We start from the raw sequence: 24,977 nt of genomic DNA on the forward strand, positions 1-24,977 counted from the left end.
AAGTTATACTTGTAGATGCCCTTCTCTTTACGGTCGCTCCTGCGGTTGTTGGAGTTGGTGGAAGAAGTTTCTTTCCTCTCTTCCTTATCCCAATGCGCACACAACTCCTTCCAGACCGTGTCGTTCATCGACTTTGTGACCTTTTAATTAAAAAAAAAATAGTTAAATAAATAAAAAAATAGTTTAATAAATTAAAAAATTGTTTAATAAATTAAAAACTACCTTTTTTATTTCCCACTTCTTCTTCCACTCGTACCTCTGCAACCTTTCCGTCAAAGGCAAATACCACATCCTTTTATATGGCACTGGAACTCTTCCACTCGTATCTTTATAACGAGGCTTCCCACAAAATTTGCATGAAACCCGCTGTTCATCCGCCCTCCAATAAATCATGCAGTTGTCTCTGCATACATCTATTACCTGATACGATAAACCAAGACCAGCTACGAGTTTCTGAACCTCGTAATATGAACCAGGAGCTACATTATCTTCGGGTAGAATACCTTTTACATAATCAGCAATCGCATCCACACAGTCTTCAGCCAAATTATAATCCGTTTTAATGCCCATCAATCTTGTAGCAGATGATAAAGATGAATGACCATCTCTGCAACCTTCGTACAATGGTTGCTTTCCAGCATCCAACATATCATAAAATCTCCTAGCTTCTGCATTGGGTAAATCTTCCCCTCTAAAATGATCATTTACCATCTGCTCAGTACCTACACAATAATCTACATCCGTTCTAATTGGTTCTTCTAATCTAACCGCTGGCTGAGGTTTGCTAGTACTACCATGTTCATAATCAGTTTCCCCATGATGATACCAAATTTTGTAACTTCGTGTAAACCCACTCAAATATAGATGAGTCCAAACATCCCACTCCTTAATAACCTTTTTATTTTTACAATTAGAGCAAGGACATCTTAACATATCTGTTTTTGCTTCCGGTTGTCGGTGAACTAACCCCATGAATTCGGTTATACCTCGTTGGTATTCTTCCGTAAGCAATCTCGTGTTCGGATCCAAATGAGGTCGATCGATCCAAGAACGAAAATAATTTGAAGAAGACATGTTTTTTTATGAATCAAAATCGTGTGTAAAGAGAGTGAGAGGGAGGATGAAGATATGGAGTGAATGAAGAGGAAGAGGGGTGCTTGTATTTATAGTTGAAATCCTTCCGATAGACCGAGGAAATTCCGACGGAATTCCGATGCCAACGGCTAGTTCGTCGGAATTTCCTCAGAATTTTTAAAATCCTCCAACGGCTCTCTAACGTCTATAATATTTCCTCGGAATTCATCGGTTTTTTCCGAGGAATACAATTTTCCTCGGTATTCCATAAGAATATTCTGACGGAATGATGTTTCCTCGGAATTCCGTCGGTATATTCCGAGGAAACCAAATTTTGTGTTTCTTCGGAATATCCTCGGAAATTCTTCGGGATACTCCGAGGATTTCATTTTCCGTCGAAATGTCCGTCAGAATACCGCTGTTTTCTTGTAGTGTTCCTATTACAGCTAATCCAGTGTTTCATGAAAGAACAAAAGACACTGAAAGATATTGTCATCATGTTCGCAGCTAAATCGAAGATCATTTCTACGGAGGATGTTACTTCCAAGAACCAGCTGGCAGACATTCGCACTAGGGCCCTTCCTCGCCCACTTTTCGAAGATTTACTATCCAAATTAGGTATTCAAAATCTTACACTTCCAACTTGATGGGGAGTATTGGGATAACTACTAGAATATATACGATAAATCCTAGCTATCTTAGGATAATGATAGAATAAACTTCTACTCCTTATTGTCTTAGGATATATTTCTTGTATAAATACCAAGATATTGTTTGTTAATAAGATAACACATTATATTCTAAACAATTACAAGCAGACAACAACATTTTTATGGAAATACTCGAACTACCATTGTTTATATTTTATATATCATATATTGGAAGAAAAATTCCAAAAATTATTTACAAAGTGACCCTTGTATAAGGGTGGACATGATTACTCGTTACTTGATCGGTACTTGATTTGTAAAGTCGAGTATTTGGTATAACCAAGTCGAGTATCAAGTAATCTATTTAAATTACTTTAAGTACAAGACAAGTATCAAGTATTAAGTATTAAAATAAACATAACTATTGGGCGTTGTTGGCTTGTTACTTGTAATGAACAAAGAAACATTTTTTTCTAAATAAAAAAAAAAAATTATAAATCATACTAAAAAACTCGTTTATATTTCCATAAATGATGTATTTATATAAGAATCTTGGAGGTTTATCTTTCTTATATATTATATTTCCAGCATTAACTAAACCGTAGAAAAAACAATGAAATCTTCTTTATATATAATAAAGTTATTTAGCTTTAAATTCTAACGAATTATCAAATAATTTATCAGTAATTATCAAGTACCTTTCAAGCAATTAATTTATAAGTAGCAAGTAATAAAAGAAATCAAGTAATTTTCAAATCCGTCATTTTAGTAACTATTTGAAATTCCAAATACTCATTTTTAACAAACTAAATACAAGTCCAAAATTTTAATACTTGTACAAGTTGAGCCAAGTGCTAAGTATACCAAAAATACCAAGTATTCGGCTTGTGTCCACCCCTACCTTTTTGTGCATCAAGTTTTAATATGAATATAGTATTATATATTTATAATCAAGAAAGTTGACACAGACGAGAGGAAATTGCATCTCACGTGCGACAACAACTTTCTCTCTAATCGCTTCGTTGTTTTAGGGTGGAGGAGCTACGGCGGAAGGCGATGTCGCCGGAACCTGTAGTTGTCTCCATCCACTGGAAAATGTGCAATGAGACGGAGCAATACAGATCCGGAGGTTTCTGAAGGTACTTCTTTCTCAGTTTGCGTGAATCAGTAAGGATATGAAGTTTGACCTCTATGGCGGTTCCGCCGCTCTGGTGCCTCAAAGGTTGTACAGCGGCGCTCCATGATAGAGGAAGACGGGAAGTTGTTGGAAGCCGATAGACAGTCATCAAAATTGGAGCCTGTCGCCGATTGAGGTAAAGGTTTTTGGTTTAGGGGGATCTCGCTCAAGAGATGGCGGTTCTTTTCAGTTTGCTTCTCACCGGCTCCGAGCTCTCCCTCTACCACTTCTGAGAGAGAAAGGAGTACGAGCATCTCGGAATTGTGACGTGGAAGATCTTGTGCAGAAATCGACGTTAGAGTTTTTAGAGTTGGATTTCTTCCAGATCCTACATGTTGAGGCTACGGGGCGCCTCCGTGGGTGTTTGATTGAAGGAAACCGGTGGTGGCTCTAGTGCTGGCTTGGACACCCTGTCGTGAAAAGCCTCGGTAACTGGATTAATAATTAATCACCAGTGTTCAGCAGAGGAGGGAAAAAATTTCCCTAGCCTTCTTTTGTCGCCTTTGACCCTCTGTGCTTCGTTGAAAATTTGAAATTTTGAAATTTTCGAATTAAAAAAAAAACAAAAGGGTGAAATCAAATATTCATATTTCATTAAAGACTCAGGGATATAAGCGATTAGAGAAGGCATAGATAATTGTTTCCTGAGATATGGGGGTATTGAAGGTGTTGGTCCCATGTAACCTAGCCTGATGTTTCTTTATGTCCCAGTGGTCTGTAAATCTTGTTCCGAGTTGCCCCTATACGGGGATGAATTTATTAATATACATCAATACTATTAAAATAGAAATTTTTTTTTTATCTACCTACAAATAGTCTAGCTTGGATCATTACATTTATTTAACTATCTATTATTTCTCCTACAACTAACTTAGTTATTATTAAATATATACTATATCTAACCAATTATTTTAATACTTTAAAAATAAGATATCTAAAAAAATATTCTTAAGTATATGTTTCTAAAATTGCATTTTAATAATATCTTTAATACCTTTTTGTTTAAAATGTAAATACACATTTCTTTTTAATATTTGGTTTTAAATTATGAAATTCATAATTGATATTAACTATAATTATAAACAAATATTAATTCATTTTAAGTTATAGAATAAAAAATTACATTTCGATAATATTTATATATACATAATTTATATTCATACTTAAATTACTAAAAAAATTAATAAATATAAAGTAACTTATTCCATTTATTAACTATTCTATAAATTATAAAATAACAGAATAACATATATTAATGAATTTTACAACATACTTCAACTTATTACAACAAATATTAAAGTAATATATATAAACTAATAACTAATTTCATATTTTAATATACATATTTAAATTAGAAAATTAAAAATAATTCAATATATTTATCAAGTATCAGATGGATTGAATACATATAGTAAATTTATATAATAATAAAATAAAAATTTCACCAATATAAAAATTAAAATAAATTCATACTATAAGTTAAAGCTACAAATATAAATAAAAGTGATACGAGGCAGGTTATATAAATGAATAATCTTATTTTGATAAAATTAAATTCATGTAAATTTTAATTTAATTATATATACTTTAAAAAAATATTTCTAAATCGCGGGATTAATTTATTCAAAAACTTATTTACTGAATTTTATACATATGTGCTGTAAAAAGTTGTTGAACCATTTCATTAATAACATAAGACTTTAAATTAAATATAAATCTATGAAATTGTTGGATTATTTCATTAATAACCTATCAAATCAAATTAAATAAAAATCTATGATATTAATAACAGATGCATATCAACCATATTTTGTCAACTACCATATAAAACATCTCCATTATAAAGTTTAATATTATGTCACGGCTTAAAAGGAAAATTATTATATCATGTTTTATTAATTATATATCATATGAAAGAGCTCCATTATAATGAAGACATTCAGCTATTCTTTTGTGACATTATAATGAGAAACATAGTCTAATACATATTCTTTTTTTTCTATTACTAATTATTATTTTATGTAAATGTACTACTTATTATATTAATAAAAAATTTCATATAGATGATACAAATATATTAACTTATATTTTTCAAGTTTATAATCAAATTTAATCCAAGTTTATAATCAAATTTAATCCAATTTTTAAAGCATCACTCACAATTTTAGAAGTTACATTTAAATAATCTAAAAATTTAAAGATTCAAATGCCATCTATATAAAATCTAACAATATATTTATTCTACACGAATTTTCTTAAAACGAAAGAATTTTTTTTAAAAGAATTAAACAAATTAGAGAATATACCTCTATTTTGTTAACAAGAGTAATAAATATCTCCAGAAAATAGTAACAATATTTTTCCTATTTTTAAAAATATCATGAACTTAGAAGATATAGTTCCATAATCTTGCGCCCTCTTAATACTATTCAAACCATGTAATAAATGTATCCACAATATTTTAACATTGGCGCTCATACTAACTAATTTCTAATATTTTAACAAATATAATTATTTACATAAAAATATATTTATAGAAGTAATTTTATGTTATCATAAAAAATTTCTATAATATTTTGATAAGATTGCAACTCATATAAATGCACATAAGAAAATAACCATGACTGAAAAACTTGCATGTAATGCTTGAAATTATCTTTATGTTTTGATATGTGTTAATTTTATCTGAATCATGTGGTTGCTTCTATATAGTTTTTAGTAATAGATATCAACAATATCCTATATATATATATATATATATATATATTTATTTATTTATTTAAAATTAATGGAATATATAAACAATTTTTTTTGATTTTTGGTCTAAGCAGGTTTGGAATTTAATCGAAATCGATCAAAAAAAAGATGGCTTTAAGTTAAACGGGTTTGCCTGTTTTAATTTCTTTGTCAAAATATTTGACACATTTTTATTAAATTTATAATGTAAAATATTCTGCGCTTTAAAATCTAATATTATTTTCAGAAAGCGGTTACACGTGTATAGGCAAGTTTAAATCGTCTTAAGTTGAAAAAAAATATCCATCAAGTTGGTAGCTGCTACTTTAGGTAAACAAAAATCTATACAATTTATACAACTCAACGACCATCCGTGATAAATGGTGAAGAGTGTTTTCGTTTGACTTCCTCAGTCCCCACGTGGTAAGAATTTTCGTTGCTTATAAAGATTGGACCTTTTCTCTTTCACTACGAATCAAAGTAATATAAAATAATAGATCCAAAAAAAATATATATCTTCAACTTTTTTATTAGTGGCGTGCAGTATTCGAATTTGGACAGTGACACAATAATGATTATCAACACATATCATTGAATATCTCAATACAATTAATTTTACGTTGAAAATTCGTAAGCATAAAGATCAGCCATGTCTCCTGGTCCAACAAACCGAGAAGACAAAGCGACATCGCATAGTTCAAAGATGGGCAGAGGTAGTTCAAACAAGAATGATAGTTCGATGGGTTCCAAAAACCCATTCAAACATCATCTATGAGGACAATCAATTGGAACTGTCGACAGATTGGAAATTATTTCACAATTCGACACTTTGAAAAGATGTGTCAGAATTATCTCCGAAAATATATCAGAAGTTACTATTGCAAACATTGAAGCCGGTTTAGGATTTGATCGTTTGTTTATCATTGAGCCATTTGGACTCAGCGGAGTTTTAGTTTTATTTTCTATAAATGCATTTCAAATAAATGTTTTATTCTCAAGTAAAAAAATGATTGACGTTCATGCAGTCATTGATGGAATAAACGTCTTTATGACGTTTGTTTATGATGACCATGTGTTAGAAAGAAGAGATCAAGTTTGGAAAAATTTTACGCGTTTTTCAACAACAAAATCTGGACCTTGGTTTATGATAGAAGATTTTAATGAATCACTGGTCACAATGAGAAAGAAGGAGGAAGACAACACACTAACATCTCATTTCTACTTTTTAAGTAGTTGCTAAGCGATTGTAGGATGTTGGAGTTTCCATTTTTGGAAACATGCTATCATGGGTAGGATAATGAGTAGGAAAAACCACTCAGATGCCTCTTAGACAAAGCTGTTGGAAATGAGGATTGGCATGATAAGTTTTCTCACTCTGTTGTCAAGTATATGAGGTTGTGGAGATCGGATCATCATCCGGTCCTAGAAGACATTTTCACAAAACCAACGAGAAAAAAAAATTTAATTTGACAAAAAGTGGCTCAATAATGAAGAACTAAGACAAGTCATTCTAGAAGGATGGAAGTCTCCATATTTTTCTCCTGACGCAAATAGTATGGACCACATTTCGAGTTGCCGCAGAGCTTTAAGCGAGTGGAGGAGACATCATAATTTAAACTCAGAGGAACTTTTAGAGTATCTGAAAAAAAAGGTGGAAGGCTTGTACTCGAATGATAACTCTACGACCAAGGAAATAGCAGAAGTTTTAAAAGAACTATCTGATGTTCTTAAGGTAGAGGAGATGTTCTAGAAACAAAAATTTAGTTTTCTGGCTAAGAGAACGCGACCGAAATACAAAAAATTTCCACACCTAGAAAAAGCATAGGAGGGCAAGGAATAAAATCACACAGCTTTTAGATGCAACTAGAAATGTTGTCGGAGATGATGAAGGACTGGTAACCATTGCTATTAGTTATTTTAGACAAATTTTTTGAGTCATCTAATCTAAAAGATATAGAAGAAGCACTATATGAGGTATCAACAACAATCATTGAATCAATCAATGATGAGCTTACACGCCCGGTCACTGAATAGGAGGTGAAATTAGCACTCTTTGCTATGCATCCAGAAAAAGATCCAGAGTCGGGTGGGATGAGTGCTCTCTTCTATAAAAAATTATAGGATATTGTAAAAAAATATTTAATTCATATGGTTAATCAATTCCTATTCTAGGGATCGATGGCGAGTGGACTATATGATACTAATATCTTCCTAATCCCAAAGATTATTAAGCCGACAAAAATGTCAGTTCCGCCCCATTAGCTTGTGCAATGTGATCTATAAGATAGTCTCTAAGGTCTTATGATGGCGATTAAAAAAGTTCTTCCTCATAGAATTTCATAAATCTAGTCAGCCTTTGTTGTTGTAAGGTATATGTCAGATAATATCATGATTGCTCAAGAAATTTTCCATGCACTGAGAACAAAACCAAGTGGACGAAATAAAAGGATGGTCTTTAAGACAGATATGAGAAAAGCGTATGATAGGATAGAATGGTCGTTTATCAAAGCAGTTATTCAGAAAATGAGATTTTTGGTAATTTGAATTACATGATAATGTGTTGCATAACTTTGGTAAAGTACATGATGCTTATAAATGGTCAATCAAGGGGAAATATTAGCCTGGAGAGAGGTCTATGTCAAGGAGAACCTTTGTATCCTTTCATTTTTATTCTATGCACGAAAGTGCTCGTTTCTTAATCATGCAGAGAGTCAAAGAAAAATAATAGGGATATGTGTCACACGCTCGTGTCCCTCGGTATCTCACCTCCACTTTGCTGATAATAGCATTTTCTTTTGTGAGATGGAGCCCCGTGAATGTGAAGAAGTGATGAAAGTAGTCAGGAAATATGGACAAGCATCAGGCCAATGTATCAACTTTGAGAAATCCTCTCAACTCTTTGGTAAAAGAATCAGCACAAATGTTAGACAACAAATTAAAGATACACTTGGGATCCAGAATGAAGGAGGAAATGAGACATATTTAAGAATCTCAACAGATATTAGTGGCTCCAAATGCAAGTTTTTTTCTTTTCTCAAGGACAAATTAATTCATAGAATGAATGGATGGACATGAAGATGGCTATCAAAAGGAGGGAAGGAAATCTTAATCAAATCTATAATGCTAGTTCTTCCGACATATGTTATGTCTACCTTCTTATCCCGTTGGAGATATGTAAAAATCTTGCAAGTGCCAGTGCACAATTATGTTGAGCTTAAATTCACCAAAGAGAGGAATTCATTGGGCAAAATGAAAAAAGATTTGTTTACCAAGAGAAGAGGACAAAATTGGTTTTTGTATGATCCATGAATTCAACCTAGCTTTACTTGCAAAACAACTCTTGCGACTAGTCCAATACCAAGATTCGTTAGTAACTCGAGTTTTGAGAGGAAGATACTACATAATGAGTTCGTATTTGCGAATAAGTTATGCAAGCAGTCATCCTATATATGGACTAGTATTTCGGCGATATAAAAATTACTGCTATTGAAAATTAAACAGAAAATACATTTTGGAGGACCCTTGGATTCCTACACAAGCTAGGCCGGCTCGACCTACTGCCCCTGCTATGCACCTGAATATAAGAGTCAATAACCTCATTAATGGAGAATCAAAGGAATGGGATGTTGTATTACTAGAGAATTATGTTTCCCTTGATGATATTCCTCTCATAAAAAGTTTGACGGTAAACTCAACTCATCTTTATGATACATTTGTTTACACAAAGAATGGGTATGATACGGTTAAATCGGGATATTGGGTAACTCGAAACCTAATGAAGACTGAGGAAGATAAGGATGTCTTGGAGCCTAGTATAACCAAACTCTAAGCCTTTCCTTGGAAGGTAAAAGCACCTCATAAGATATGTCATCATATGTGGTAATGATAACATGACATATGGCTGTAACAAGAAATCTGACACGTCGGAATATGAGATGTGACAACTATTGCTCGCGATGTGGAGAACCAGAAGAAAATGCTACTCATGCCATATTTGAATGTCCTCCAGCTTGCAAGTATGTTCTCTGTCAACAACACCATCTATTCCTAACATCTTTTGCTACCGAGTATTTATGCTAATATGGATTACCTATTTAGGAAGAAGAATAGAATTGTTGAACCAGAACTCGACATAGACCTTTACTCATGGATAATCTAGTATATCTGGAAGGCTCAAACGATAAACTAGTTAGGATGATAGACAAAGACCTTTTGGAGCTAGTCTGATATGTGGAAAGTGAATGTTAGGTCTGGTTCAATGCAAATGAGATGGTACCACCCAACACACAGGAGCATAGTAGTGAGGAACTCCAAGTCATAAGCTTGGATAATCTATGTATGGTGGATGGTTCATGGACTTCCTCAACACAATTCAGTGGTTGTGGTTGGGTTTGGAAGGATAATATCGGAAAAATCCAACTTATGGGGACATAAAACATAAGAAGGCATAAAACTGTTTTACATTCGAAAGTAGAAGCACTGCGATGGACAATGGAGAACATGCTACAATATTTGTTATGTTAGAGCTTTGGGATATATTGCAAGGATCTGATTGCGATGATAAAGGAGACTCAAGTTTGACCAAGTTTTGCAACCTAATTGAAGGGGATACAGACATTGCAGATATGTTTTTCGGACTTCAAAATATCTCATATCGCAAGAGCAAAAAAAATGAAATTTCAGACTCCGCATCTAAGATTACAAGATCTTTTTATAGGAAATTTTGTCACATTGATTGTTATGGTATAATTACCATTGACCACCTTAAATTTAAATAACAGAGTAGCATAGCAGTTCGGTGTAAAAAAAAAGAAAAAAAAAATATATATATATATATATAACACACCAGTCACTACCGATGTAACAAAGACCAAAATTGATCTAATCTTTGGTCGGTCTACTCAAACCAAATTTGATTCAACCAAAACTTTTCCTGATCAATCCAATTTGAAATCGATCCTCCCTGAACGTAACTTTGATAATGAAACTATGTCTAGATTAGTGATTACAAGAACTACCATATGGATAAAACTTGCAGAAATCATATATACGTAGTGAGATGAAATCTTAAATCAACTGAAAAGTTATCAATTTTTTAACAAACTATATCACAGATATATTTTCTTTTCATGGATTTTAGATAGTCAAAATTGAGGAAGATGTAATAAAGTGAACTTATCATTAGGTATATAACCTGCCAATTCATTTTGACTAATAAGTGAATATTTTCATCATTGAAAAAGGTTCATTTAAAGCACTTTCTTTGAATGTAATTTTAGATAATAGTATTATCTATAGTATAAAACTAATAAAATCAAAACGTTATTGTGGCCATATCAACTCCCAGAAAAAATTATGAACTAACTTTTCTTCTGCATAATACTATAACAACCATCTACTACAAAAACTTAGCCAATGAAACCTTCTTTGAAGTAATTATCCAACAAATCATTAGAGCAAATTTGTCGAATCCTAGACCAGTAATCGCTTCTAGAAACAAATCATTTAAAATATAAAAGAGAAAAGACTAGAGATTCCGTTTAATGAAATGTATTGAGGAGATGGAGAAAAATGATACGAGTTTGAATTCTTAAGAAAAAAAATGAATATGTAGTCAACGGGGTAAGAACTCCTTCTCTTTCTCTCTTTTTTTCGCTTCTCTTTCTTTTATAGGCGATTGCCTTGTTCTCTTTCTGATTTCTTTCATGGACCATCATTATGTCTATGCGCTTGTAAAGTCGTCGGCGAGGCAGTCAGCAGCTACATTCGCACCGCCGCGACTAAATCTTAAGTCCTCTAACCGTTCTATCGTGTGTGTCAAAGACCTTCTAAGCGAGCATGCAAAGAGGATATTCGTTCGGAAATGGCCAGGAAACTCTTCTTCTCATAGGCTTCGTTTTTTTGGGGTCAGGTCAACTCTGGTGTCTGTATGGATATACATACCCTCCTCCACCAAAATTGTACTATTAGTTTCATTGCAACATTCAAAATTATTATATTCTGGATACCTTTGGGTGGATGTCTCTGGATCATTTTATACATTGCTTAAACACTTTTTTGTAAGTCACGAAGTGGTTCGGGCCTTACAGCCCCGACTAATCCCTTAGGATCAGGGATAAAGACCGGCTTTTTTAATCATCCCTTCAGATTATCAAACGTATACGAACCGGAACCTCTGGCATAAATGCCTCAGATCTTTTCAAGTTGAGCTTACTCGTCCTGGGTTAGATTTTTCAAACTTAAGCACAAGACTCTTCCATTGACTTTCTAGAGTGGGTTGGGACGTCTTATGCTCTCTTTATTTTCTTCTTAACGTCTTTATATTGCATTTGATAGCAACAAAGTAAGAAACTTCATATTTGAAGCTCGAGATCATAAGAGAATACCTATAGTCATTAGCATATGAGTGATTTTTAAATAGTACTCCTTTGTACCATTTTTTTTTTTTTTTTTTTGAATGAATGTTAAATTTTATTCACCAAAAAAGCCTTTTTACATCCTGTGTAATCCTCTTTAAAAACTAAGATCAAACTTTAAAAATATTTCTAACATTCTATTTAAAGTCTTGTTTGAAACCAAAATTGAAGAGCAGTCTCTAAACCTCTCCTCTTCCTTGTACTCATCAAACTCAACTTGTTTCTAATCCCCTTCTCAGTAAGCTTTTGTAGCATGGCAATAGGTAAAGGTTTCTCCCCATGCCTGATACGATTTCTCTCCCTCCAAATAGCATAGATAGCAGTCTGGAAAGCATATCTAATGCAGAACATTCCCTTTTTATCCAAACTTCCACTTGTAACTATCCTCACCAATAAAGACCAGTTGATGGAATAAGTACCCAGCAATATACCCTTTGCGAGATACTCCCATAGCTGTGAAGCATAAGAGCATTCGAAAAACAGATGATTGCGAGTCTCTATAGCAGCCTTACATAGCACACATGCAGTATCAACTCCTTGGCTCCATTTCATAATCCTATCCATTGTGGATAGTCTATCCTTCATAGCCAGCCAGGTTATAAATGCAAATTTGGGAGTTGCTTTAGTAAACCAAACTCTCTGAGACCAGTCACACTGCACGTTAGGCTCCCTTATCATCATCCAGGTTTCATTAGTTGAGAAAGCCCCTCTGAATCCCGACCTCCGTTTCCAATTACTGACATCATCTCTCTCACCCTGAATATTACTTCTCACCGAATCAAGTATCCTTTCAACTTCTTGAAGAATATCTGATCTGTGGCGCCTTCTTCTACGCAAATTCATGATCGCTTCCTCGAGAGTAGCCTCCTTTCTTATACCCAAATCTATGATGCCTCTCTCATCCAAAAGATCAAACATCACACCTCTATCCGACCAGCAATCATACCAGAATGAGATATGTCTTCCATTCCCAATCTCCTTTGTACCATTTTAAGTGATTGTTAAGGTCTTTTTACTTATATTAAGAAAATACAAACTTCGATACAATTTATTTTGGTTACATAAAAAAATTATTAAATGAAATTAGTACAACTAATAAAAAAATTCAGTATTTTGCAATTGGTCACAAAATTTAAATAGTATTAAATTCTATCTAGAATAATGAAAATACCAATTATTTTGAGACCAAAAATTTTTTTCTATACACCACTTAAAGTGATACGGAGAGAGTATATTATCATTAGCGATTTGTCTAGAATTTTATTATTTATTAATAATGAAACGCGAAAGTTATCAATAGTTCATGAGTTTTTGATAAGTTATTATATACGACTTGTGAAAATATATTTTTTCATTTAGTTTTCAAAACGAAATCAATTTGGTGACTCGACCACATGGGATAATAAATAAACGAAAAACCGAAATCAATATTTAAAAGTTTTGCAACGAGCCGTACGCGGTCTGATGGCCTTTAGTTAACGTCAAAGTGTCAAACATTTGTATCTACATCAACGATTGAGAACTACGTGTAGATTAAAGATTAATATAAAATAAAATATATATTACTATAATCAGCTGGAAAACCTCCATGCAGTAGAGGCAGACTACTCAACACAGTTGTACGTTAGTTACGCACACACAAAATGGACGCTAAGCCGGCGGTGAAAATGACACGTTATATAAAAACGTATTTGTTATTTGCATAGCGGTGCCGGTGCGTTACGGTTATTATATGGGGTATCGTTCAAATGTATCGATTGCAGTTGCGGTTGCATGAATCTGCGGTAACGGATGGGTGTGATTTCAAGTTTTATTAAATGTTTCGTTTGATTGGTTTAACGTTTAAAAATTGTTGTATTTATAGAATATTTTTGACTGGTTTACCCACAGATGCAAAAATCAATTAATAAAAAATTATTTAATAGACAAAAAATTTAATTATAAAAGTGAGAATTTTAAAACCTAATAATTAAATTATAAATAATAAATATAAAATAGTAAATAATAAATAATTTACTTGTCTGCAGGCACAAACTGTCGCACTGTTGAGATCAGATGCGGCTTGGAGAGTGGATTCAACAGTCGCTGGACTGGGATGGACAATCTCAACACACGAAAAATCACGGGAGTACATGGGACTGGAACTACAAGTGTTCTCGCCTCTAATGGGAGAAGCTATAGTGTTGCGGGCAGGACTGAAAAAGTGCAGGGAGATGAGATTCTATCAGGTTAAATGTGAATCAGATTCCAAAATGCTAATCAATAGCATCAAGAATGGTAATGCATTACCAGAGCTATACAGTGTCGTGGCAGATATTCTCTGCATTGCGAATGAATTTGATTCAATTTCTTTTGCTTGGATTTCGAGAGAAAATAACAGAGCAGCAGATGTGCTTGCGAAACAGAGTTTTGAGTGTATTTGGAGGGGGTTTAGCTCCCACCTAACTTCTTATTATCTAATGAATGGAAGTTGTGTTTCAAAAAAAAAATAATAATAAATATAAAAATTATTTATAAATCATAGTATTATAATAAATATAAAAATTATATACATAAAATGATAGTATATATATATACATATTAGTATTTATAAAAACTTATTATATTTGTTTATTTTTATATTTACATAATGTTTACAAAAAGAATTAAAAAATTTACGCTCTCACAACGGTCCGCAACCGCAAACGCTATATCGAGAATCAGCTATTAATTTTGAGGTTTGAAGCGGTGTAAAGCTGTTTGTAGCGGTTTGTATGATTTTTATAAAACGCCGACAACCGCTATTAATCGCAAAAGCTATGTTTGCATGTGGTAGGGGAAGAAAACCAGTCAGTTCTGAGTTTTTTTTTGGTAAAATAATGTTCTGATTTTAGAGATGAATATGGTACAAGTAATTAATGAAAGGTACTAAGATAACTACATAAACAATTTATAGTGAACGTGGCACGTAATTTGCAATATGCATACGTGAACTACTTCCGAAGCCACGAAAACTAAACATAAGTTCTGATCAATAATAATAATAAAACTAATTATTCAAATCCACCTAACCATACCCACCATGTCCATACGAGATCTCCAATACTCCAACTCCTCTATAAATTGCTATGAAATATCTCTTTTCCAACTTACACCCAAAACAAGAAAAAACAACGAAGGCAACAAAGAAGAAAACACAACCCTCTTCTGGCTAGACTCTTTCTTTAATTTCTCCCATTTTCTTTGAACAAAAGATCAATGGCCCCCAATGAAGACGGCTCTATCGGGAGCTCCTTGCATGGAGTCAGGGCAAGGGAACAAGTCTTCTCCTTATCCGTTGAAGATGGCCCTTCGTCTCAAGCCATCCGATCAGATGATCCCACGGCTAAGTTCGCCATCCCGGTTGACTCAGAACACAGAGCAAAAGTGTTCAAACCACTCTCCTTCGCCAAACCACACATGCGAGCCTTCCATTTAGGATGGATCTCTTTCTTCACTTGCTTCATCTCCACCTTCGCGGCCGCACCTCTAGTCCCCGTAATCCGCGACAACCTCGACCTGAATAAAACTGATATAGGAAACGCCGGAGTCGCGTCCGTCTCTGGCGCCATTTTCTCAAGACTCGCTATGGGTGCCGTATGTGACCTTCTAGGGGCACGTTACGGCACAGCTTTCTCTCTTCTGCTCTCGGCTCCAGCTGTTTTCTTCATGTCTTTCGTATCTGATGCGGGAAGCTACTTAGCCGTGCGCTTCATGATTGGTTTTTGCTTAGCGACATTCGTGTCATGCCAGTACTGGACTAGCGTTATGTTTAATGGAAAAATTATCGGACTCGTTAACGGATGTGCCGGAGGTTGGGGAGATATGGGAGGAGGCGTGACTCAGCTACTCATGCCAATGGTGTACCACGTCATCAAACTCACCGGAGCCACTCCTTTCACGGCGTGGAGGTTCGCCTTCTTCATCCCCGGATTTCTTCAGATCATTATGGGCATTCTGGTCCTCACTCTCGGCCAAGATCTCCCTGATGGTAACCTCAGTACCCTCCAAAAGAGTGGTCAAGTTTCCAAAGACAAATTCTCCAAGGTAATTAAATATTATATTATAAATATCAATATCTAAAGATAAAATAACAAGTATATGCGATCTTCATCATATTTTTTCCTTCTTGTTATGTATTATTTTATAGGTATTCTGGTTCGCTGTGAAGAACTATAGAACATGGATCTTATTCGTTCTTTACGGATTCTCTATGGGAGTTGAATTAACCATCAACAATGTTATCTCTGAATACTTCTACGATAGGTTTCACCTAACGCTTCACACAGCCGGTATAATAGCAGCCAGCTTTGGTATGGCAAACTTCTTCGCCCGTCCCTTCGGGGGCTACGCCTCAGATGTAGCTGCACGCCTCTTTGGCATGAGGGGACGGCTATGGACCTTGTGGATCTTACAAACCGTTGGAGCTCTGTTCTGCATCTGGCTCGGTCGTGCTAGTTCACTCCCTATAGCTATCTTAGCCATGATGCTCTTTTCCATCGGCACACAAGCCGCTTGTGGAGCCCTCTTCGGTGTGGCACCATTTGTTTCCCGACGTTCTCTTGGGCTTATCTCAGGACTAACTGGCGCTGGAGGAAATTTTGGGTCAGGAGTTACTCAACTTCTTTTCTTCTCCTCGTCAAGGTTTAGTACAGCTGAAGGACTTTCATTGATGGGTGTTATGGCGGTTGTGTGTACTCTTCCGGTTGCATTTATACATTTCCCGCAGTGGGGAAGCATGTTCTTGAGGCCATCGCAACACGAAGAAAGATCTAAGGAGGAACATTATTATGGAGGGGAATGGACAAAGGAAGAGAAGAGCTTAGGACTACACGAGGGAAGTATCAAATTCGCTGAAAACAGCCGGTCAGAGAGAGGCCGGAAGGCTATGTTGGCTGATATTCCAACACCGGTGACTGGAACTCCAGCTCATGTCTAGTGAAAGATAAACACAATAAAATCTTTTTCCACATATAAATAATCCTTAAAGATAGCTTTTTTTTAAAGATAGCTTTATGTTTTCTTGTTTTATGTTTCCTCTTATGAGAGATGTGCCGAGTAAGATCCTGGCTTGATAAGTGAGGTTCAGTGAGCCCGGTGCTCGTGATGTAAAATGTTGTTCTATATGAATGGCTTCTCCATCAGTTTTCTCTATGTTTATTGGGCCATGTCTTTAAAGTCTTAGAAAATTAAACTATTGATTCAAGGATCAAGTACTGAAAATGAAGGAGTGTTTTAAGACGCAACTAGTCATAACTTAAAAGTCTACATGAAGAAACCTTTCTTCCTTGGAGAGACGTCATGCGGGCGATTATTAAGACCAAAGAAGAAGCAATTGACTTGAGTTCTCTTTACTATTCAGAAGCAAATCGAGTCAAACGAATTTAGAAAGAGTAAGAAGAAACTTAACTAGTATCACGTGAAGATCGCAGAGTGGAAAACTAAAGTTTTATGAAAGTTATCAAAATCAGAACAAAGATGTGCTAAAATATCGGAATTGGGTTGGATTTCTGAAGAAAAATGTAGATCTACTGAAGGCGCTAGAAGCTTGCCTTTTTTTTCCAGGTCAAATACTAATCTATACTATTAAAGCAGAATCCCTACTAGGATTCTGCCATCGAGTTTTCAAGTTATTTACAAGAAACTGTCACTACCTTTTTTTGCTTTTTTTTTTAAAAACGTCACCATTAATTACAACCAATCCTAATTTACTTTCTGCAAAACAATTAAAGCATATTTAATATACTTTCCTCCTTCTCTCGATTATTTCCAAACTAATTACCTGCAAAAATTCAAACCAGTTACATTCAGCCATTACTATAGAAAAATACAAACAACAATACAAAACAATAAGGTGGGGGTATTGGATTTAGAAATTTGATAGAATTAGAAGGAATTATAGTTTCCATTAAATTCCACTGTTATTCAATTATTGATTTCATAAATTCTTTTAAATTCTTGTGTTATTGGATTAAGCATTTGTAATCATTTTTTTAGTTACTTTAAATTCTGTTGTTATTCAATATTTGATAGATTTTGTAGTAATGTTATTTGATAAGAATTTAATGGAAAATTTCCATCAAAATACAAAGAACCAATTCTTTGCTTTTGTGGGGAGATTTGTTATGCTCGTGTGAAAACACAATAATAACATCTCTCTGTACTTTCATTTGTCAAAAAGTACGTTAAAATCTCAACAAACCATTTTTAAAAAACGTTTTTTTTATTTATCATACTCAACCATATAGCAACGAATCCCTATAAAATAGTTCTTATCTTTTTCTTAAAAAAACAAAACCTAGATCACTTCTCTTATATATACATCACTGCGTATCCAGTCATTCTCAAAGTAAAAAAAATCATCAAGAAAAAGTATAGTTTTCCCAAAAGTTAAACTACTAGTTTTTGTTTCTGTTATCATTACTTCATGGCGTTTTTTCCAGTAGTCTCCAATAGTTTTTGTCTATCATGAGTTTTTATTTCTGTATTTTATATGTTTATAATCACTTACGTGTGTATATATCATATAATCTGATTTTATATGAATGTGAAAGATGACTAATAAAAGTATATTATTTCTGTATTAGGATGGAAACTGGAGAACCGTCACTACCAAAAAAAGCTAGAGCTGGATATCTGCAATGGACATCTCAAGAGAGTCAATTGTTGATGCGCCTTCTAGTTGATGGTATCAGGCGGGGATGGCGTGATTCAAATGGCTCCATGACCAAAACAACAGTCGAGGCGAAGATATTACCGGTTCTAAACAAACAGCTTCGATGCAATAAGAGTTACAAGCATTACACAAATCGAATGAAATCTTTGAGAAAAGAATATAATGGTTATGCTGAGCTTTTGCGATGTAGCTCTGGTTTTGGCTGGGACCCTATCACAAAACGATTCACAGCTCCAGATGAAGTATGGAAAGAATATTTTAAGGTAATTTTTGTAACTCCTCTTCAAAGTTTTATTAACTTTTTAAATTTTTCTTTTTAAAAAAGTTTCACTTTGATATTTCATATTTTCACCAGGGACATCCAAACTCTGAAAATATGCGGGACAACACTTTTGAAGATTTTGAAGACTTACAAATCATTTTTGAAAGTGCTACAGCAAGGGGAAACAACTCATTTGGACTCGGTGATGATGCAAATGCTGAAGCTTTTGAAGTTGAGAATGATTTTCAAGAAAAAGAAGATGAGATTCATACAGAGAATGTCTAACCATTATTAATATTTATCTTTTATACATTTTAGGTAAATTCTATCTAGTTGATTGTGGCTTTGCAAATCGAGTCAATTTTTTGGCTCCATTTCGTGGTGTTCGATACCATCTACAAGAATGGACTGGCCAAGGACGTGATCCTAGCACTGCATCCGAATTATTCAATCTTCGTCATGCTAGTTTGAGAAATGTGATCGAAAGGATATTTGGAATGTTTAAATCGAGGTTTGCGATCTTTAAATCTGCACCTCCTTTTTCTTACAAAAAACAAGCTGGATTAGTATTAGCATGTGCAGCGTTGCATAACTTCCTTCGTAAAGAATGCCGATCAGATGTTGCTGAATTTCCTGCTGAAGAAGACACTCAACAATCTGCAACGACTACGAATCAAGTTGTTCAAGAGCCTTTAGGAACACAAGAGCAAGATAGAGAAAATGCAAATACTTGGAGAAAGACTATAGCAGAAGATATGTGGAGAGATGCTACGAGTTAAGATGATCCATAGATTTTATTTATTAGTTTTATGATTTTATAATAAAATTGCTACACTCAATAAAATATTGTAGTACTTATTATTATTTTTCTTTCAGTTTTAATATTAATAAATATTTTATTCGTGAAATTTTTAAAATATACATTTCAACAGTTTTAGTATTCTATCAAATTTATGTATACTCCTTTAAAATCCATCATAAAAAGAATTGGATGAATGCATTAAAATCTCATCAATTCTTTTAAAATACTGCAGAAGCTTTTACTTATGAATTCATTCAAATTCAATTACATTCCTGGATCCAATACCAAGGTTCCAATTTCTAAATCACCACAAATATCACACCAGTCGAAACTCATCTAATCTACAAAACAATTACATATTACGTACAAGCATTAATATTTTTGTGTCGATTTTTTCAGACCAACTACATTCAATAATTCAAACCGTTAGTTTCAGGCATTATTTGAAAACATACAGACTATACACCCTAAAAAATACAGTTGATACCCTAAATCACTACAGTCTAACTTTGAGCAGCACAGCCACTAAACCTTAACATACCTACAAACCATAAGTTTTAAGAAAGAGTTGTTATATGAAAAATTCAATTATATAATCTATACTATTTAGTAAAATAAATTCGTGGAGATTTTATATTAGTGTAATGTGAAAAATTAACACTATAAATTTTCACTTAAAAATGCTTTCCTATATAACTTACTATAATATATATATATATATATATATTATATTTTCTGATATTTACTGCTTACTATTTTAAAAATCATTTTGATATTATTAAAATCTTTAACAATCTATATAACAACTTTTAGAAATAAAAATTAAGTTGCGATTCTCCTAAAATATAGTAACCAAATTTTGAGTTATCATTAAATTAGCCATAATATTAGGCATATCACATATGCCATATTCACTAACCAAAATCAGTGCATAATAAATAATTTTAACAATATATATAAGATTCTCCTAAAATATGGCAACCAAATTAAAGAAAATCATCAAAGCCAACAATAAATTTAGGCATATGGCATATTCTTGATTCAGCTGGCCACGATTTCCACATTTTTCACGGCTTAAATTGAAAACACTCACAATACCTCATTCTTAATATAAATATAGAGCATGCTCCCATCGACAAGGTCACAAACCACAGACCTCACGAAAGAACTTATGGCTTCTATTATGAAATTTTCGGCTATTAAGGATTTGAAGCCTTGGAAAACAACATGGGCAGTGCATGTTAAGGTCTTACACACATGGAAACAACAAACAGGCGACACCATGGAGATCATCTTAGCAGATGAGAATGTAAGATTTATATTTGACTTATATTTTGACCTGTTTGTCTAAAGTAATAAAAGTCGCACCATTTTCGAATTCATGTTTCATGTTCGTTCTAACCAATTTCATTCCTATTTTTAACATGGAAAAGGGTCGAAAAATCACTGCAACATGCAAAATGACTTACATTGAGAAAAGGCTACTTCCGGTTGGTGCATGGTGAAACATCCAGGACTTTAACCTGACTCCTGCAAGAGGATAACATCGATCAACAGATCATGCATACAAGATGGTGTTTTCTCAAACCACAGCCATTAATCGGTCCAATACATTAATGACGATTTGTATCTTTGTTTTGATGACTTACAGACAGTTTTATCTGAACCGCTTGATGAAATTTTCTTAGTAGGTGAATATATAATTCTTTTGACATTTAACTTTATATTAGAAAGGTAAAAATACTAATCTATTATAATATTTTCTTGGTTGTTCAGATGTGCTAGGACATGTTTTGGATTGTCAATTCAATTTACCGGTGGCAAGGAAAGAAAGAAACTTGAGTTCACCCTTCGTGGCATCAAGTAAGGATTCGTATAATTCAATTTGTATATATTTAGTAAGTTTGTTATTTTAAGATTTGTTATTGATTATTGATATGTTGATAGTGATGTTCGGTTACCATGTTGCCTATGGTGTAACTTGGCCGAGCTTCTCTACTCTTCTTTCAAAGAAGAAGATGGAATGGTGGTTTGTTGTTAAGCTGGGCTAAAATTGTAAGGTTTAGAGGTGACAATTTCATCTACACATTTTTTTATACTATCTATATTTATCAAAATTTGACTAACGTTAACTGAACCTGTTATATAATTTCAGGACAACTTCAAATCTCTAACGCATTTGACGCTTCTCAAGTGTTGATCAATCCGGCAATACCACAAGTAGATGAATTTAAAAATACGTGAATTCTAATGCTATGTTATGTTCTCGAAGCGTCTCTATTTTTTGTGTAAAAAGTTAATGTAATATGTAGTTTTGTAAATTACAGGTACAGTGGGGATACATCACTTACAATGATTCAAGGTAATGAGGTTATGCCAATGGAAAACAACAACCAGCTGGAGTTCAGCGTGATAAGTGATTGACTTTCCCCACTAAAAACATTCAAGAAATTCAAGCATCAAGTCAGGTAATGGCTTTAAAAATCGTGCCTGAAAAATTGATAATATAATGGTAACCTCCTATATGTTTCAGAGTATAGTATCATGAATCAAAATCGTGCATCAAAATACTTTTCATGTTCAACCAGATCGTCCTCTTGGTCTTCTGCATGTACCGAACTGAAAAACTAAAAATATTAGGAGAAAAAGGAGACAAATCGAAATCAACAGTACCTCAGATTGTAATGGCTGGCAAACAGATTTCAATCTCTTGCTTCGAGATCGTTATTGTTTTGTAGGATATGAAATTTTGACCCATCGCACCTCTGTTTCTCCCTTGAATGGAATCGTCGGGAGAGTTCCAGAAAAAAATATCAAGAGAATTTTTTTAAAAAAAGGTTTACATTTTGTTATTTTTTGTTTAAACGGAATGGTTACAAAGTCAAATATTAGTTTATTGGACCGTAATACATGCAAACCCAACTTTAACCCACGAGGCTCATTTGTGTAGAATATATTTTTGTATTTTCCACTATCAATTAAAAAACTCAGTTCTGTTAAAAGATTATAGGTTAGATTTAAGAATTTAACAAAGTATTATAACTACAATTACTAATAAAAAAACAAATTACATAACAATTACTAAGAATAAAATTTTGTAAATTATGAGTACAAATAAGTATATTATAAACCATAAAAAATCAAAAAAAAATTGTTAATTGATTAAATTATTTTATATTAATTGCATAATCTTATAATAAAAAAATTGACAGAAATTTTAAAACGAAACAAATCCCGCGCTTTGAAAGCGCGGGTCAAAATCTAGTATGCTTTTAATAGGAAAACGAAAAATTATGTGTATTCTTATTTAATTTGGCACTAGTGGGCGGGCTACACGTTTGTGGCCGCTTAAATGTGATTTGTAACTTTTAGAATTACAGTTTTATGATGCAATATTTGTGATCTTTTAAACATTCTTTACTTTTCAGTTTAGTAGTAAAAGGGAAGGAGTTTTAAAAAATCTACTTATACTTGTTGGACATATTCATTAACTATTTGTTATTTTTTTATATTTCCATTATTTTCTCTAACTATACCATAGTCTAAATAATTTATTCTTTATTATGCTGAGATTTGTCCTTATTATTCTGAGATTTTGTATGCCTTTTTTATCAACCTGAGAGTTTAGTATGTTTGGTCGGTTTATATGCCTTTCACCAACTGGAATATTTACCATTTTTTCCAAAAAAAAAATATTTACCGCGTTTTGCCTTTTTATTTATTTTTAAAATACCACAAGAAAAAGGCTAACCAAATAAATTTACTTTATAAACTGAAATATGTGTTCGTATTACAATCTATACGTGCAAATTAACACGTTCGACTAACATATGATTCTGGTTAAATCACAATCACGATATTTTGTGTATGTTGCCGCGATGAGCAATAATTTCGTATTTCATCAGTTTCATTTGTAACAAATATTATAATTTGCTTCCTCAGAATAAAATTTTCTCACTAACATTAAAAATAATAATAATTTGAACTATAAATACATGTAAAATCTGTACGTCAACATATAAATCTTTTGGGCATGTGAATTTGAGGATGTAGCTGGTTCCAGTTTCAAAAATTATTAGTCGACGATAGGTGAGACTTGAGATTACTTGGTTTATCGGTCCGACTTCTGGTAATCATTTTAAATATATAGTAATAGAAAAGAAAAAAATAATTATTATAAAATATTGTTATTTAATATAAGTTTAAGAACTATATTATAAACTCTACAAATCTGTACTATTAAATTAGCCAAAAATACGTAAATTAATCTCAGGTCTCACCAATTTAACAAATGTAATTATTATAAATGCACACAAATAATAATGAGAAATACAATAAGCATGGCCATAGAATCTTCGGGTTGGTACAGATCGGTTCATTTCGAGTTTGAGTCCTTCAGATTCTAGACATTTGGACTTAATTAGGTATTTGAAATTCTAATGTTTGGGTTAAGGTTGGTCTTTTTTTTATAGATTTATATCCATAATTCAAATACCTATAAAATATCTGTAATTTTGAATACATAATAGGTCTGGATCAGTTCGAATATTTAAGACTCGAAAAAGATTTAAAATATCCAAAAAACTTAAAATTACTCGAAAACCCAAAAAATACCTGACAGAAAAACATACCCGAAAACTCAAACGAATACCCAAAAATATTTCATATCATACAGTTCGTAATATAATAATGTACAACAATCACAAAATATTATTTCCTATCAAAATTTATATATAATCCAAAATAATCTGCGCTTTTGAAGCGCGGATCAAAATCTAGTTGATGTTTAAAGTTATATCTATTAAACAAAACAAAAGACAAAACGACACAGCTTCAGTTATGGATCAAAAGGAAAAGCCAAAGTGGACCAAGAAGAAAACAAGCCCAAACGAGAAGAGAAGACAGAAGATAAAAGCCCACTTACCTGCGATTTACCCGCATAACGGTTAAATTAAAAAGAGAAAGATAAAAACAAAAAAGAATGACTTATAAAGTCGAGTTGCATAAGCTTTAATGGGGGTGAAATTGTACAATCAATTTTCAACCCTTGATTATCTTGAAGACTGAGATGGTGCTATATGTATATCATACTAGGATTTACTACTAAGCTTATAAATAGCTTCTCTTTGTAATCACAAAACTTCAAGATGAATGAGATGCATTTTC

General features: G+C 33.1%; 4 protein-coding genes across 11 annotated transcripts in view; 2 read left to right on the top strand and 2 right to left on the bottom strand.

Annotated features, from left to right (window-relative positions):
• The window catches only part of LOC103873306, a 728,778-nt gene that overhangs the window by 609,897 nt on the left and 93,904 nt on the right, over positions 1-24,977 (bottom strand). The gene's annotated exons all lie outside the window — the stretch shown is intronic.
• On the top strand, positions 1,156-24,661 carry LOC103873436 (high affinity nitrate transporter 2.6). 8 transcript variants are annotated; one of them, XM_033272605.1, is made up of 4 exons: positions 1,156-16,118; positions 16,222-17,925; positions 20,101-22,051; positions 22,139-24,444. In XM_033272605.1, the coding sequence occupies exons 1-2, from the start codon at positions 15,291-15,293 to the stop codon at positions 17,008-17,010; spliced, it is 1,617 nt and encodes a 538-aa protein (XP_033128496.1). In that variant the 5' UTR covers positions 1,156-15,290; the 3' UTR covers positions 17,011-17,925; positions 20,101-22,051; positions 22,139-24,444. The 8 variants fall into 8 exon arrangements, with proteins under 8 accessions (XP_033128496.1, XP_033128497.1, XP_033128499.1 ...); XM_033272606.1 differs by having other exon boundaries at positions 20,101-21,879; positions 21,967-24,444; XM_033272608.1 differs by having other exon boundaries at positions 20,101-21,674; positions 21,759-24,444.
• LOC103873455 lies at positions 12,195-12,971 on the bottom strand. The gene has a single exon (XM_009151860.2). The coding sequence runs from the start codon at positions 12,969-12,971 to the stop codon at positions 12,195-12,197; it is 777 nt and encodes a 258-aa protein (XP_009150108.2).
• Positions 18,660-19,294, top strand: LOC103873456 (uncharacterized protein At2g29880). The gene is made up of 2 exons (XM_033273463.1): positions 18,660-19,010; positions 19,103-19,294. Exons 1-2 carry the CDS (start codon positions 18,660-18,662, stop codon positions 19,292-19,294), a joined length of 543 nt encoding a protein of 180 aa, XP_033129354.1.

This window comes from Brassica rapa, chromosome A06 (genome assembly GCF_000309985.2).
Source record: "Brassica rapa cultivar Chiifu-401-42 chromosome A06, CAAS_Brap_v3.01, whole genome shotgun sequence".
Classification (NCBI taxonomy): Eukaryota; Viridiplantae; Streptophyta; class Magnoliopsida; order Brassicales; family Brassicaceae; genus Brassica; species Brassica rapa.